Consider the following 14,577-nt stretch of genomic DNA (forward strand, 5'->3'; position numbering starts at 1 on the left):
TTTTCAGTAAACAACCAAGATACAGCAGCAGCACCACTGTTTCATTTGTGAAAACCCTTTGATTGAAACTTAATGTTTAGGTATTTAATCTGCACAAAACAAGTTGGGTAATGTGGGATTTATTTTCAATACATCAACTGAGATTAGAGATTATCATTGTAAAGTGGTACATGTTAGGTGTGTCTCCAGACAGCCTGATCAAATAATTTTGGTAAAAAAAATTTTTTTAAATGCACTTTCTGAAAAGGAATAAATTAGTACACCCCCACATTTATTCTCACTTCAAGTCACACAAATTCTACACATGAGCATCACGTCAGATGCACATGATGAGAATATCATTACCCAGCATTTTAAAGGGGGTTTAACTTGTTTAAACTTCAGCTTGATGGAGTCTGAGGCCTTCAGGAAGAAGAATGTAGCAGCTTACAATTTTAAAAGTGGGGAATTTTCAAAACATGCCCAGATCTGGTTTTGCAAGCAAGTTCACCCTAAAAGCAGACAGCAGCCCTAAAATGTTATGATGGGACATACATCAGGCTCTTTCACATTTTGTGATGAAAGTGCATGCAGGTTCAATCAACAACACAAGTGCAACTTCCATGGGAGGTGTGCATAAAGAAAACCTTTGCTCTCTAATTTAAACACAGAGGTCAGACCAAACATTTTCCAGAGAAAACAGGAATAATTTTAATTGGACAGATGAGACTAAAACTGAACTCTTTCGGATAAACAAATCACAGCAGTCTAGGGAAAGAACCTCATCCCAGCTGTGCAGCGTGGAGGTGCAAGTGTTAGGGTTTGGGGATGCCTTGTTGCAGCAGGACCTGGTCAGCTCACTATCGTAGAATCCATCATGAATTCTACTGTGTATCAGAGGGTGTTTGAGAAAAAAGGTGAAACCTGAGAAAATGTTAAAGCTGAAGCAGAACTGGACCCTGCAGCATGACAATGAGACACACATACATGTAAATCCATCTGAGACTGGCTGAGAGTGAAGAAATGGAAAGTCCTGGACTGATGATTCAAAGCACACATCTTGATCTCACTGAGATAGTGTAGGGTGTTAACATGCAAGAAACCCTTCAAACATCTCACAGCTGAAAGGAGTGGAGAAAACTTTCCTCAGATCGACGCCAAAGGCTGGTAGATGAATACAAGAAGTGTATCAATGAAAATATTTCCACCAAAAGGGTTAATACTCGCTATTAGGAGGTGGGGTATCTTAACATTTTCCTCACTTAGAAATCTGGGTATCTTTTTTATAAAGACAAAAATAATCATATTTTCTGTTTTTCAGTGTTTAAATCCCCTTCTTTTTCAAAGATAAATAAAAAACAAAGAACTGAGCATTGTTTTCACAGGCCTGTAAATGTGTAACAGCTGAATGAGAACACATCATCCCCAATAATGAGATAATAAAAAGGTCGTTTCCTTATGGCTGTTTTATTATCTTCTGCAGGGACTAAAAAAAGGCACCAGATGGCGCTTCCGTTCAACGCGTCGACTCAAATTATTTTTAAACGAGAGAAAACAAAAATAGGTTTTGGATTGCCTTGCCTGGTATTTAAATGCAGCCAGAAAGTAAAATCTTGAAATAAATCACCTACTGTGCAGGGAATAAAAAGAAAGTAACATATAGCTGTTTATGCCACTGAACCAAATCTGTATAGACTGGATATACATATTCATACCTCCTCCCCCTGTGCTGAAAGTATTTTATGAGTTGGTTATAATTTCTGTATCAACGCAGTTTGCGAGTGAAGGTTTTATTTGCCCTGGAGAGAAGGAGAATTTAAACTGATTTAAGTTTTGGAAATGCTTACAAAAACACTTTTCAGACTGATCTGGACCAAATCAGAGGATGTCATTCAGTTACCTCTTATGTAAATTATTAAAATACAAAGTACAACTTAAACTGCAAGTAGGTGCAGGATTTCAGTGTTATATCACATTGTTATGTCATGTTATGTCCTTTTAATAAAAATAACAATGACTGGTATAAGTCACATCATGTTATTTTCTAGATCGATGCTGACAAATAGCCCTGTTTTTATATAAGTTTTGTTTGACAGGGGTACTAAAAATAAACAGCTGAGTTTCACTGCTATGTTTACAGAGAAGCTGAAATATCAAAAAGTCTACAAACTGTTGTCTACCTATTAAACTGCTGTGATTGATGGTAATTACACTCTGCTATTATCATGCAAATATGGACACATCTAGCGCTGGATCTGTTTAAACCAACAGGATAGGGTTATGTGTTTGACGCAGGTTTTCAACCTTAAAAAATGGGTTAGAGAGACTAAGATCTGACCTGTCTGACAAAGAGTTGAAAAGAATGCTACATAGCTTGGATTACTACATATTTTGGTTATCGTAATTTATTTTTGGTTTGTGCTGACCATTACCTGACCATTAAAATAGGTCAGGTAATAAACAGCATCAAACTCAAAGAAATGGGCTGAAATGAGTTGCTTATGTTATAAAAACCTTGAGTAAAAATGTCTGATTTGCAAGGATAAATATTTTTTTAAGACAGTGGATTTTATTCAAAACAGAAAAGGAGCAATCATTCCTACTATTGAGAAAACATGTAGATTACTACAGCCATGATAATGTAATACACAGAAAAAAACATCTACAAAATGTATTATTAATTTCAAATTACTTATTGTGAGACATATTAAACCTTTGCCGTTCTTCTTGTAGAGAAACAGGTATAAACTGACATTGGTGGGTTAATTGGGCTGTCTCTTTAAGTAGACAGTCTGCAGTCAGCTACTTTGCAACAATGCTCCTTGGAAGTTTGAGTCAAAAGTGAAGGGTTTCCTCACTATGACTGTCAGGGATAATTTTGATGCGAAAACGGCTGAAATGGTCTTGGTGAGGAAGGAAAAAGTCTAGTAGCCCCCTTTTACAGTCAGCAAATCAGCTTTGAGGCAAGGTCTTCATTTTTGCATGAACTCACTTTCAATTTGACATGAAAATAAAAGTTACACCTTTAAACTCCTGTTTGAGCTCTTGTGATGTGTTTGTTGAGCTGAAGTAATGCTTTCAAAGGTTCTCGGCACAATTTTAGAGCAAAATTATCAGAAGGGCTTTATCAACTCCTCAAACAGTCCTCTGTAACTTCTCAGAGCACACCGCCCATACTTAGCTAAGCACACATAAACAATGCACAGAGGTCAGACACCCCCGAGTCTATTATTCAAATGATACTGCTTCTTTACAGATATGTGTACAAGAATTAAATCAGCACTATAAACCTTCATGGTGTTTTCATCGATCCTGTTCTTGTTTGCATCTGATCATACTACTATATCAACACAAACACTTGAAATTTGATGCTCCAGAATGAATGAAAACATTAAGTGTGGTCTGAGGTCTGAGTACTAAAGTATATACGTGTGAAAAATACGTTTTAAAATATTTTAGTAGTGTTACAGTGCTATAACTTCTGCTGCAAAATTAGGAGAGCTCTGTGTGGCAACGGGGATTTACATAAAGGCCTTCAGCAACAACAACATGAAAATGATCAGGGCAGCACCTCAGATCGACCTACTAAATTCATATTTATTTACTCAAACAACATTTGGCTGTCTCTGCTATGCTAAAAAGCTTCTGGTGTCATTTTGGCTGGATTTTTGACCCCTCTAATTGGTAGTTAAATTAAACTTATTTGTTTCCTGGTTTAGAGCTGGCTTTTAAGCATGTTTCAATAGGGCTGAGATTGGGTCCTTGAGGAAACGATTCTACTATGTCGACTACTATGAACCTTTTGACGCTCACAGCGTACCAACATACCAACTCTTATCTGTCTTCCAATAAATAAAAATAGCCTAAATAAATAAATTTGCCTCTTTCAGTTAACCCAAATCAGGTACTAAGTGGCTATACTGTGCAGTACATAGAAAAAAATAGTAGACCAGTATTTCTGTATCAGAGGTCCTTATTTATTGGTCTAATGTAATTTCTTAATTTTCAGTGATTTTGAGTGAACACTTGCTGTGATCCATAATTTTAAAAAGTAAATGTTTCAAATATATCACTCTTTTTGTAAGGAATCTACATATTATAAATATATACTTTTAAATTGAAAAAATTACATTTCATTAAACCAGGTATGATGCTTCCGATGTTCTCTGATTAAAGAGTGATTTAACACAAATAATACAACCATTGTACCTCATGTCCTAGATGTGTCCTTTGTGTAGGAGTTGTCTGAAGCACTGACTGCAGCTGCACTCCAGATCTTGTGAATATCAACCGAAATCTTAAATTAGTTTTCAAAATTCTCTCAGGGTGTTTTTTTTTTTTGTGGCATGTGCATCCTTCATTGTCACATTTATCCTTTCGTTCAACTTTTTAATAATATGCTTGTAAGCAGCACTCTGTGATTATCCTCTTTAAATTGCTGATCTTTTTCCAAGTAAATACAGTTAATGCCAAAATTATTACTAGTAGTTTTTGGTTTAAATTAATCTTTTAACCAACTGTTTTTGAAAAATATTTTGTGGCACCAGTGGCCTTGTTTCTCAGTTTTCAGACAGAGAAATAAATCTGATAGATAATCTGGGGAGGAATTAAAGATTAGGGTGATGGCAAGGAGACCTTCCAACTTTTTTAACTTGGAGCTTATTGCAAAAGATAAATCGTTAAAATACCAGTGAAGAGGGTTAGACTGCTGTAACATCAAAAAACCTTTTGCATTTATCAGTGAAAAGGGTATAAATAATTGTCCATCCATTTTTGATGAAATCTAAAAAAAAAAAACTAAACTTCTTTTACATTATTTTTCTTATATATTTTGGGAGGTGCATGTCCCATTTTTTTTATCAGTAACAAAACTACTTGGTTGAATGAAAACTATTTAAAATCTAAATCTGTCAGCCATATGAATAATTATGATTATTAATTGCTGCATCAGCTGGTATTTAACCCAGCATAGCAGCTTTGTTTGGGAAGAAATGTTAACAATAAATGAAAATGTGCTGATCACTCCACCACAACTACTAACCTCTAATATTTAAATCTAATATATGCTGTATTTTATGATGATGCTTCCTCAGCGGCAGAGATAGAGAGACTACTAAATCGTTTTAGTTGAATTAAATATCACGTTTAGATATTGCAAGCCACTGTTTCATTTTATTACTGTTTAGGCTTCAGCAGTGGGATTTTCAGACGTTAAGACGGGCAAAAATATATTGAAATTACTCAAACTGTAGCGCTATGGCGTAAAGCAATATGGCTTAATATGCAGTTGTTGTCCTTAATGTAACGCAGGTGATACAAACAGAAAATAAAAGGTAAAAAAAAAAACTAAGAAAAAAATTTAGACTATTAACCACAATCTGTCGAGTTACACAAAGGTAAACAGATGGATGCCGGAAGTCAAATTGTACCTTCAAATTAAAAGCACCACAAGTAACCAGTTCAGTTTACCTTTTTGTGGTGTCGTTTTTTTCCTTTTACAAACATAAGCCACTGAAACACCTGAGTAGGACTAAATCATCTGTACATTAAAGTCCTATATTTAACATTAACATTTAACATTAAACCATATTATTTACAGGTGTTTGGTGCTTGGAACCACCATTGTCTGCTCATCAACTTCTTTCCCACCGATAGTTATGATGTTGTTGGATTGTTATCTTTAAGGACAACAACTGAAGAACTGTCCAAGAACTGTCAACAGTCGTACCCATCATTGTATAGATCTTCACACAACGTATCACAATTAAAAATAATTTTTATTGATCGTATGTATTTTTGTATCTTCAAAGGAACTGAACTGACTTTGTTCAACAATATTTTCATGGGTTTGGTTAGCCCTGTTGCTTGGGCACCTTTCTCAACCATACTTTTTCCTTCCACTCAGCTTTCCATACCACACTCTGTGAACAGCCTCTCTCAGTTGATCGCCTTTATGCAGGTAAATATACAATTTCTACACACTACTTTAATATACATTTAAACAAGTACAGCATCTTTGTTTGGTGGGGGAAAAAAAATCATTTTGATTGCCAGTCTTCCCTGTTATTGTCTAAATCATGTTCATAAAATAAAGTTTGACTATTAAAGATCCGCTTTTCATTATGCAATATTCAAATTTTCTGAGAAACTGAATTTGAAGTTTTTATAAGCTGTAAGCTATAATGATACGTCACGCAGTTTTGTCAATAAGAGTTGCGTCTTTTAGTTAAATTACTGAAGTAAATTTCAAATATACCGAATAGTGTCGTGATGCAGCAGCAGTAAAACAATGTTTTCTCTCTATTTTACAGAACATAGATACCCTGATTATTGATCAAACCGGAAGCATTGTTCTTAAACGTCATATTGAACTTTACAGACTGCCTGGTCTCTTCAACCAGCACCGCCACAACAGCTGGGGAAGGATTTCCGACCCACTCACAGCGAAGATGGTGGCAGTTACAAGAGTGGGGAGGTTACTGTCGCCGGGATAGGAGGGAGAAATATACAACTGTCTGTCTTTTTTTATTCAGATCCTAATTCAGTCTGAGAGCTAAGACAGGGAGGGGGCAAAGGGTGGCAACCAGCCACCGAACGGACGGAAGAGGACGCACCACAGCCGGAGCGCACAGCGTTGTGTTTGTTGGACACATGCAAGCCTGCGAAAACTAGTGCTACTCAGACCTGAGGAATTGGTTGCGATCAGAAGATAAGGAGCATGTTTTTTTTTTCTTCCGGATAATCCAACCGAGGATCACCAAGATCCAGAGCCGCTCTGTGGATTTTCCCCTTTCTTTGCTCCAAGGGAATGCGAGAAGAGGAAATCCAGTCTCATCTCCAAATAAGCAGAGACTCCTAACTGGGTCTCCGCTCCAAACGCAGGAAATACGGCCTGGAAGAAAAAAGAAAAGTTTGGGAGGCTTTGAGAGGGGGGCCTTTACCATAACATTTTAACCTTAGCAATTCTCATGCTTCTGGGAATAAGTTCAAGAAAACATTCCCATTTTACATGCTGCTGGTGGTGTTATTTCCAAGAGTTTTGATCTTCACTATTTATAGCCCAGCCTGTTCCGACCGAGGCTGTTCCCCGTAGCTGCATATGTGTTTTGCCAACTGCGCTCAACAAGTTGCAGACACTCCCAGCACAGGCAAAAGACACGCTAAAAACTGGTGCATGGACAGTTTTTCTTTTCATTTAGTGCGGATCATGCGTGTTTAAGAGAGGAAGTGGGGGCCAGACCCTGAGCACCTCTCTTTGGGAAAGCGGAGAGAAAGAGAAAGAGGGGTGGGAATAAACAGTGGAGATCCGGAGCGGGGAGTACAGGAAAGGACGGGGCTGCATCCGTGTGAATAGGCCTGGCTGTCAGGGGCCTCTTCTGTGATTCGGGTCTCCCAAAAAAAAAAACAAAAAAAAAAAAAAACTCGCATTTTGTTGCAAAAGAAGAAAATGGGGGGCCTGCTGAAATAAAGATGGCAGGAGAATCTTTGGGAATGGGAAATGGAAAGCCTTCGCGCTCTGAGTGCTGTATTAGAGTGGATGCAGTGGGAGGTAATTACTGCTCGCACACTTTTTAATTAGCTGATTTAAGACTTTTCATCCATTTATGACTCCTGTTATTTTTTGATAAGCTAATATTTTTGCATTAGAGTATGCTTATATATTTTCTACACTTTATCATTTCTAATGAGTGCAGTTTAATGCATTTTCGTTGTAGCACGGGTTGCTGCTCATAATCATACTATTTTATAAGGGAAAGGGAGTATAAATAGAGCAGTTATGCAGGGTGTTACAATCAGGATAGTCCGACTTTTGTAACCAACTGTTGACAGTTTTTTTTTTCTCAAACAATTAAGGAATGATGTAAAAAAAACTTTATAATATCGCACAGTTAGTGGCGATAATTGCAAGTCTTGCACATTGAAGAAAAAAAACCATTGCACCACTATAAGCAGCCCTTTTCCGAGAAGGATGTTCAGTCCAGGAGGCAGAAAACGTGATAATGATACTGTTGGCACCACAGCTGGAGAGAAAGCTGGACAGCCTCTTTGGAGACGGATGCGTACAATACGAGCAGTGACGCAAAGCCACGGCTCAGATAATGGTGTGCTGTAGAAGCTGGAACGGCGCATCTTAATGTGAGTGTGGGTAGCCGATACGTCTGTCCACTTCAGTGTTTTTATTCCAACGAACACCTTTTTGTGCTGCCTCCCTCTCCGTATCTGTCTTCCTCTCCGTCTCTGATTTGCCTGAGCGGCACCAGAACAAATTACCGATTGATTGGCACCACCCTCCCCACCCCATCTCCTTAGCCCCCGCTCGTCAGCACGAGTCAACATGGCAACTCTGCAACATCACAGACAGCTTCTTATGCACGGCACGGAGGTGAGCTGCGACTCAGGCATGGGCGATGGCGCCATCACGGTGCGGATTGCCAGTAATTCCACATGGATGCAGCAGCAAAAGCATCTTGAGCCACTTCGGGTTGCAAAGAGTGAAGGAGGAGGAGGGGGTGCCAGTAAAGTGAACCCTGCCCTGCACAAGTACAGCATCTCCTCCAGCTGCAGCTCAGCAGACTCTAGACCGGTCATAACTTCCACTCCCAGGGTGCAAAAGAGGGCCCCTCCACTGTTTGAACGTTCTGCTGCCCAGTGCTGGGACCCCAAGTTTGACTCCCCTGTCCTGGAGGAGGCCTGCCAGGAGAGATGCTTTCCTCAGAAGCAGAGGCGGTTCCGTTATGTCCTCTTCTACCTGGCAGTGGCTTCTCTACTCTGGGGGTTGTACTTTGGTGTGAACAGTGGCCGCTGCGACCCTGTGACCTTCCTTGCCCCCACTGCCGCTTTTCTGACATTGTTGGTGCTCCTATTTTTGTTCACCTTCACCAAGCCATACATGTGGCTGTACAACCAGACCTCTCTGCTGCTAATAGCACTTACTTTTGCTGTCACATTGGCTCCACAGATACAAACTGCTACCTATGACTGGGCTGCTGAAGTGAATGCCTCTTACATCTCTCTGAACAAAGAGGTTCCCCATCATATGTCGTGCATCTCCCCCGTTGGCACATTTTCCCTCTGCATGGAGGTCCTGTTATTAGTATACAGCGTCCTCCATGTCCGTCTGTATGCCTCAGTGATGCTGGGTCTCCTGTATTCCATCTTATTTGAGGCTTTTGGATGGCTGCCGTTGCTTCAGAGAAGCTATGAAGCTACTGGACAGGTGTCAGCTTTGCAAAACACGCTCCTCTGGCTTGGCCCAGCCAAGGGTCTACTCCACTTATGTGCGCACGTCATTGGCATCCATCTTTTTATCATGTCTGAGGTACGTTCCCGCAGCACCTTTCTTAAAGTGGGCCAAGCCATAATGCACGGCAAAGACTTGGAGGTGGAGAAGGCCTTAAAGGAGCGAATGATCCACTCAGTCATGCCGAGACGAGTTGCAGATGAGCTGATGAAGCAAGGCGATGATGAGGGTGGCGGCGAGAATTCTGGTAAGAGATATTCCTCTGGTGCCTGCTCTGCCTCGGCCGTGGCGGTGGGCGGTGGAGGAAGTGGAGGAGCTCTACAAAGCCAAAATGTAATAAGTTCTAAGAATAACCCTCATAGCAATCACAGACGTAAAAAGACTTCCATACCCAGAGGACAGATAATATTCAGACCCTTTAACATGAAACGCATGGAGCCTGTCAGTATCCTCTTTGCAGATATTGTGGGCTTCACAAAAATGTCAGCCAATAAGAAGGCGCCGGCCCTGGTGGGTCTTCTTAATGACCTGTTTGGACGTTTTGACAGACTCTGTGAATTAACCTGCTGCGAGAAGATCAGCACTTTGGGAGACTGCTACTACTGTGTAGCAGGGTGCCCCGAACCCAGAACAGACCACGCTTACTGTTGTGTCGAGATGGGATTAGGCATGATCCAGGCCATTGAGCAGTTTTGCCAGGAGACGTGCGAGACTGTCAACATGCGCGTCGGCGTCCACACCGGCACTGTACTGTGCGGGATCCTGGGAATAAAAAGGTTCAAGTTTGACGTGTGGTCAAACGACGTCAACCTGGCGAACCTGATGGAGCAGTTGGGTGTAGCAGGAAAGGTTCATCTGTCTGAAGCTACCGCCCAGTTCCTGAATGACCGTTACCAGAGGGAGGATGGGCAGGTGGCCGAGAGAGCAGGGCAGAGTGCTATCGAGAAACTGAAAGGTGAGTGTTTACCTTTTAATTTCCTTACCAGGTTGCAGGATGAACTCACTTCAAATGTCAAGCCAACTGACAGACATATATAATTATCTTCTATCTTCAGCGTTTTTGGGGGATGTGATGACATAAAAAAAAAGAGATAATTCCTCTGTAAAGGCTTGAAAGATCACCAACCTCCAAGAAAATGACTCTTCAAGAGGGTATAGACTAGGGGTCTTCAACTGCAGTTCTGAGGTGCTGTCCTAAAACTTTTAGATACATTGCTGTTGCAACACATCTAAAATCAAGTAAAAGACTAATTTCCTGGCCTTGATGACAGGCTTAGGGATAATTTAGTGTGTTGTAGTAGGGATGCATCTAAAGGTTGTAGGATGGTAGCTCTCGTGGACTGGAGATTGAGACTGACCGTACGTATGTGCCCTAATCAGGTCTGACGGGTCAATGCATAATTAGAGCTGAAAGATGTTATCTGACCTCCTTATCCAGTTGAAATTAGGCAGAGATCAGAATAAAACTAGGGATTGGAGCACCTTGGGCATGTTTTATTTTTAATTAGCTGGATGTCATTCCACATTTCCTAGCATGTGAAAATAAATCAGATGATCTATATCAGGAGCTTTTAACAGATGTATTTAGAGAACATAAATCACCCTCTTCATTAAAATTTTAACTACACCAAACAGTGGTTTTGTGCAGATGCGTGTGGTGTGACATTCTGGGGCACAGCTCTGGAGATGTATTTTGAATCATGCTTGCTTGTGCCACTGAGATTAGGACCTTTAATCTCCAAATATAACAAATAGATTTTGAAATCCTCGCTGCAGACAAATGTTTTCAACTTGCATAATAACAACATAAATAGATCAGAAGATAAAATTACATTTCGGTGAGCGGGCTTAGATGTGTGGTTGACAGAAAGCTGGTATGTTTGATAAGCTTGTTTAGATGAAGAAAAAGAAGGTTGTGGCCCTCTTGTGGATTTGTTTCAGCTCTGTTTTTTGCTCATACTCTGGCTGTGTTTGTGTTCTGATGCTGCAGCTGGGTGGCATGAGCTGAGATTTTGCAGTCGATAAGGTGAGGACTGACTGGATTTACTGTTCTTAGATAGACTTCAGTGGATTAAACGGTGCTTATCATATTGTGCCCACCAACTCTAATGGAAGGCTGCAGAGCCCAGAGAGACAGCAGACAGCTGGGTGAAAGAAAGATAGAAATATAAACAAACGTCTCTAGTATTTATAGAGGTTTAAATTTGTCTTGAACCACAGATCTTCTTATTGGAGTACCACAGAAATTCGACAGGTGTTTGTATGTTATTTAGTTTTTTATTTTAAATGAAAATCACACATAATGCAACACATTATGTTTATATTCTGTACCAAAATAAATTGTGTATCGAAATAAATATATATAAATATAAAACTGCTAATACAGGAATAAATGTTTCCACAGTTATTAGAAATTACACAATTTATTGAATTGTTAAACAATGTTAAATTCACTAATTCAGTTTAGTTTCAGTTGCGGTAGTGTTCAATTTAGTTATACAGGTCCTTCTCAAAATATTAGCATATTGTGATAAAGTTCATTATTTTCCATAATGTCATTATGAAAATTTAACATTCATATATTTTAGATTCATTGCACACTAACTGAAATATTTCAGGTCTTTTGTTGTCTTAATACGGATGATTTTAGCATACAGCTCATGAAAACCCAAAATTCCTATCTCACAAAATTAGCATATTTCATCCGACCAATAAAAGAAAAGTGTTTTTAATACAAAAAACGTCCACCTTCAAATAATCATGTACAGTTATGCACTCAATACTTGGTCGGGAATCCTTTGGCAGAAATGACTGCTTCAATGCGGCGTGGCATGGAGGCAATCAGCCTGTGGCACTGCTGAGGTCTTATGGAGGCCCAGGATGCTTCGATAGCGGCCTTTAGCTCATCCAGAGTGTTGGGTCTTGAGTCTCTCAACGTTCTCTTCACAATATCCCACAGATTCTCTATGGGGTTCAGGTCAGGAGAGTTGGCAGGCCAATTGAGCACAGTGATACCATAGTCAGTAAACCATTTACCAGTGGTTTTGGCACTGTGAGCAGGTGCCAGGTTGTGCTGAAAAATGAAATCTTCATCTCCATAAAGCTTTTCAGCAGATGGAAGCATGAAGTGCTCCAAAATCTCCTGATAGCTAGCTGCATTGACCCTGCCCTTGATAAAACACAGTGGACCAACACCAGCACCTGACACGGCACCCCAGACCATCACTGACTGTGGGTACTTGACACTGGACTTCTGGCATTTTGGCATTTCCTTCTCCCCAGTCTTCCTCCAGACTCTGGCACCTTGATTTCCGAATGACATGCAGAATTTGCTTTCATCCGAAAAAAGTACTTTGGACCACTGAGCAACAGTCCAGTGCTGCTTCTCTGTAGCCCAGGTCTGGGGAATGCGGCACCTGTAGCCCATTTCCTGCACACGCCTGTGCACGGTGGCTCTGGATGTTTCTACTCCAGACTCAGTCCACTGCTTCCACAGGTCCCCCAAGGTCTGGAATCGGCCCTTCTCCACAATCTTCCTCAGGGTCCGGTCACCTCTTCTCGTTGTGCAGCGTTTTCTGCCACACGTTTTCCTTCCCACAGACTTCCCACTGAGGTGCCTTGATACAGCACTCCGGCAACAGCCTATTCGTTCAGAAATTTCTTTCTGTGTCTTACCCTCTTGCTTGAGGGTGTCAATAGTGGCCTTCTGGACAGCAGTCAGGTCGGCAGTCTTACCCATGATTGGGGTTTTGAGTGATGAACCAGGCTGGGAGTTTTAAAGGCCTCAGGAATCTTTTGCAGGTGTTTAGAGTTAACTCGTTGATTCAGATGATTAGGTTCATAGCTCGTTTAGAGACCCTTTTAATGATATGCTAATTTTGTGAGATAGGAATTTTGGGTTTTCATGAGCTGTATGCCAAAATCATCCATATTAAGACAATAAAAGACCTGAAATATTTCAGTTAGTGTGCAATGAATCTAAAATATATGAATGTTAAATTTTCATCATGACATTATGGAAAATAATGAACTTTATCACAATATGCTAATATTTTGAGAAGGACCTGTATAGCTCCAGTTCATAGGCAAATGTCATCCAAAGGCACTGTACAAAAAGAACATCCAATTTACACACATATAGTAAATCCAGTCCAATCATATAGACAGATCTAAAGTCAATTACACAAATTCCAATGCAATTTTGGTTCTTAAACAATGGAGTAAAGTTAATTTTATTATTCAAATTGGTAAGAAAAGATGGGAAATCCAGCCGATTGCATCTAGTCACTGACTTAGTGGCAAACAGTCCTTTTGAATGACCTTGTAGCAACAATGGACATGTTGACTGCACACAGTCTTTAACTTTGCTAAAATCTCTCAAACTGAGCATACATGTAGAAACGGGATGGGGTGGGGGGGCTCCCCTTTAACAGAAAGAAACCTCCAGCAGAACATAGTTTAGGAAGAGTGGCCATCAGCTGCCACTGACTATAGGGTTCGATAAGATGGAACATAAACACACAAAAACACAGAAGCACTGATCCAGGAGTACTTTCTATGGTAAAGAAAAAGTGAAGAGTCACAGACATCGGCTCCTTCAGTGGCGTGGTCTAGGAGAGAGACACAGCTAAACAGATAAGCTTTGAGTTGGGTTGTAAAATATATGGGAGGAACAAAAGAGTACATATAGTCAATTGCAGCAATAGCTCCTTTAGTTGCTTTAGTTAGGAGAAAGACATGGTTTAACACAAAAAGATACAGGGGTTTCTGCTATAGGAATAGACCGTGAAATTATTGGCAGCAGTAGCCAATTCCCTCCTTCAGGAAAGTATCTCAACTAAACAAAACTCCGGAACAGACGAAGCTTCTATGAAGAAAAACAAAACATATAAAGAACATAGTATGGCAAGGTAGCAGAGTGAAGGAAAGTGGTCATTATGTCCTTCAGCAGCTTCAGCCTGTAGCGGCAAAACTTCAGAGATATCTCAGGATAGCCTAAGCCGTTCTAACTATAAGCTTTATCAAAAAGAAAGTTTTAGACCTAGTCTTTAAAGTAGACAGGGTGTCTGCCTCAAAGACGAAAACTGGCAGTTGGTTCCAAAGGAGAGAAGCCTGATAACTGAAATATCTGCTTCCCATTCTACTTTTAGAAACTATGAACCACCAGTAGACCTGCTATCTGAGAGCAAAGTACTCTGTTAGGAGCATATGGAACAATAAGATCTCTGAAATATGAAGGAGTTTGATTATTAAGGACTTTATATGTGAGGAGGAGAATTATGGATTCAACAGGGAGCCAATAAAGAAGCGCCAAAACTGGTGAAATATCCTGAACCCAGGCTAGCCCAGCCCGGGTT

General features: G+C 40.2%; 1 protein-coding gene across 1 annotated transcript in view; it reads left to right on the forward strand.

Annotated features, from left to right (window-relative positions):
* Positions 1-6,376: 6,376 nt before the first annotated feature.
* adcy9 (adenylate cyclase 9) overlaps positions 6,377-14,577 on the forward strand; it is a 70,397-nt gene continuing 62,196 nt past the window's right edge. Inside the window, exon 1 of the mRNA XM_047364364.1 lies at positions 6,377-10,175. Within this exon, the coding sequence (XP_047220320.1) occupies positions 8,315-10,175 (1,861 nt within the window). The 5' untranslated portion in view covers positions 6,377-8,314. The remainder of the gene's footprint in view (positions 10,176-14,577) is intronic.

Source organism: Girardinichthys multiradiatus, chromosome 5 (assembly GCF_021462225.1).
Source record: "Girardinichthys multiradiatus isolate DD_20200921_A chromosome 5, DD_fGirMul_XY1, whole genome shotgun sequence".
NCBI classification, from domain to species: domain Eukaryota; kingdom Metazoa; phylum Chordata; class Actinopteri; order Cyprinodontiformes; family Goodeidae; genus Girardinichthys; species Girardinichthys multiradiatus.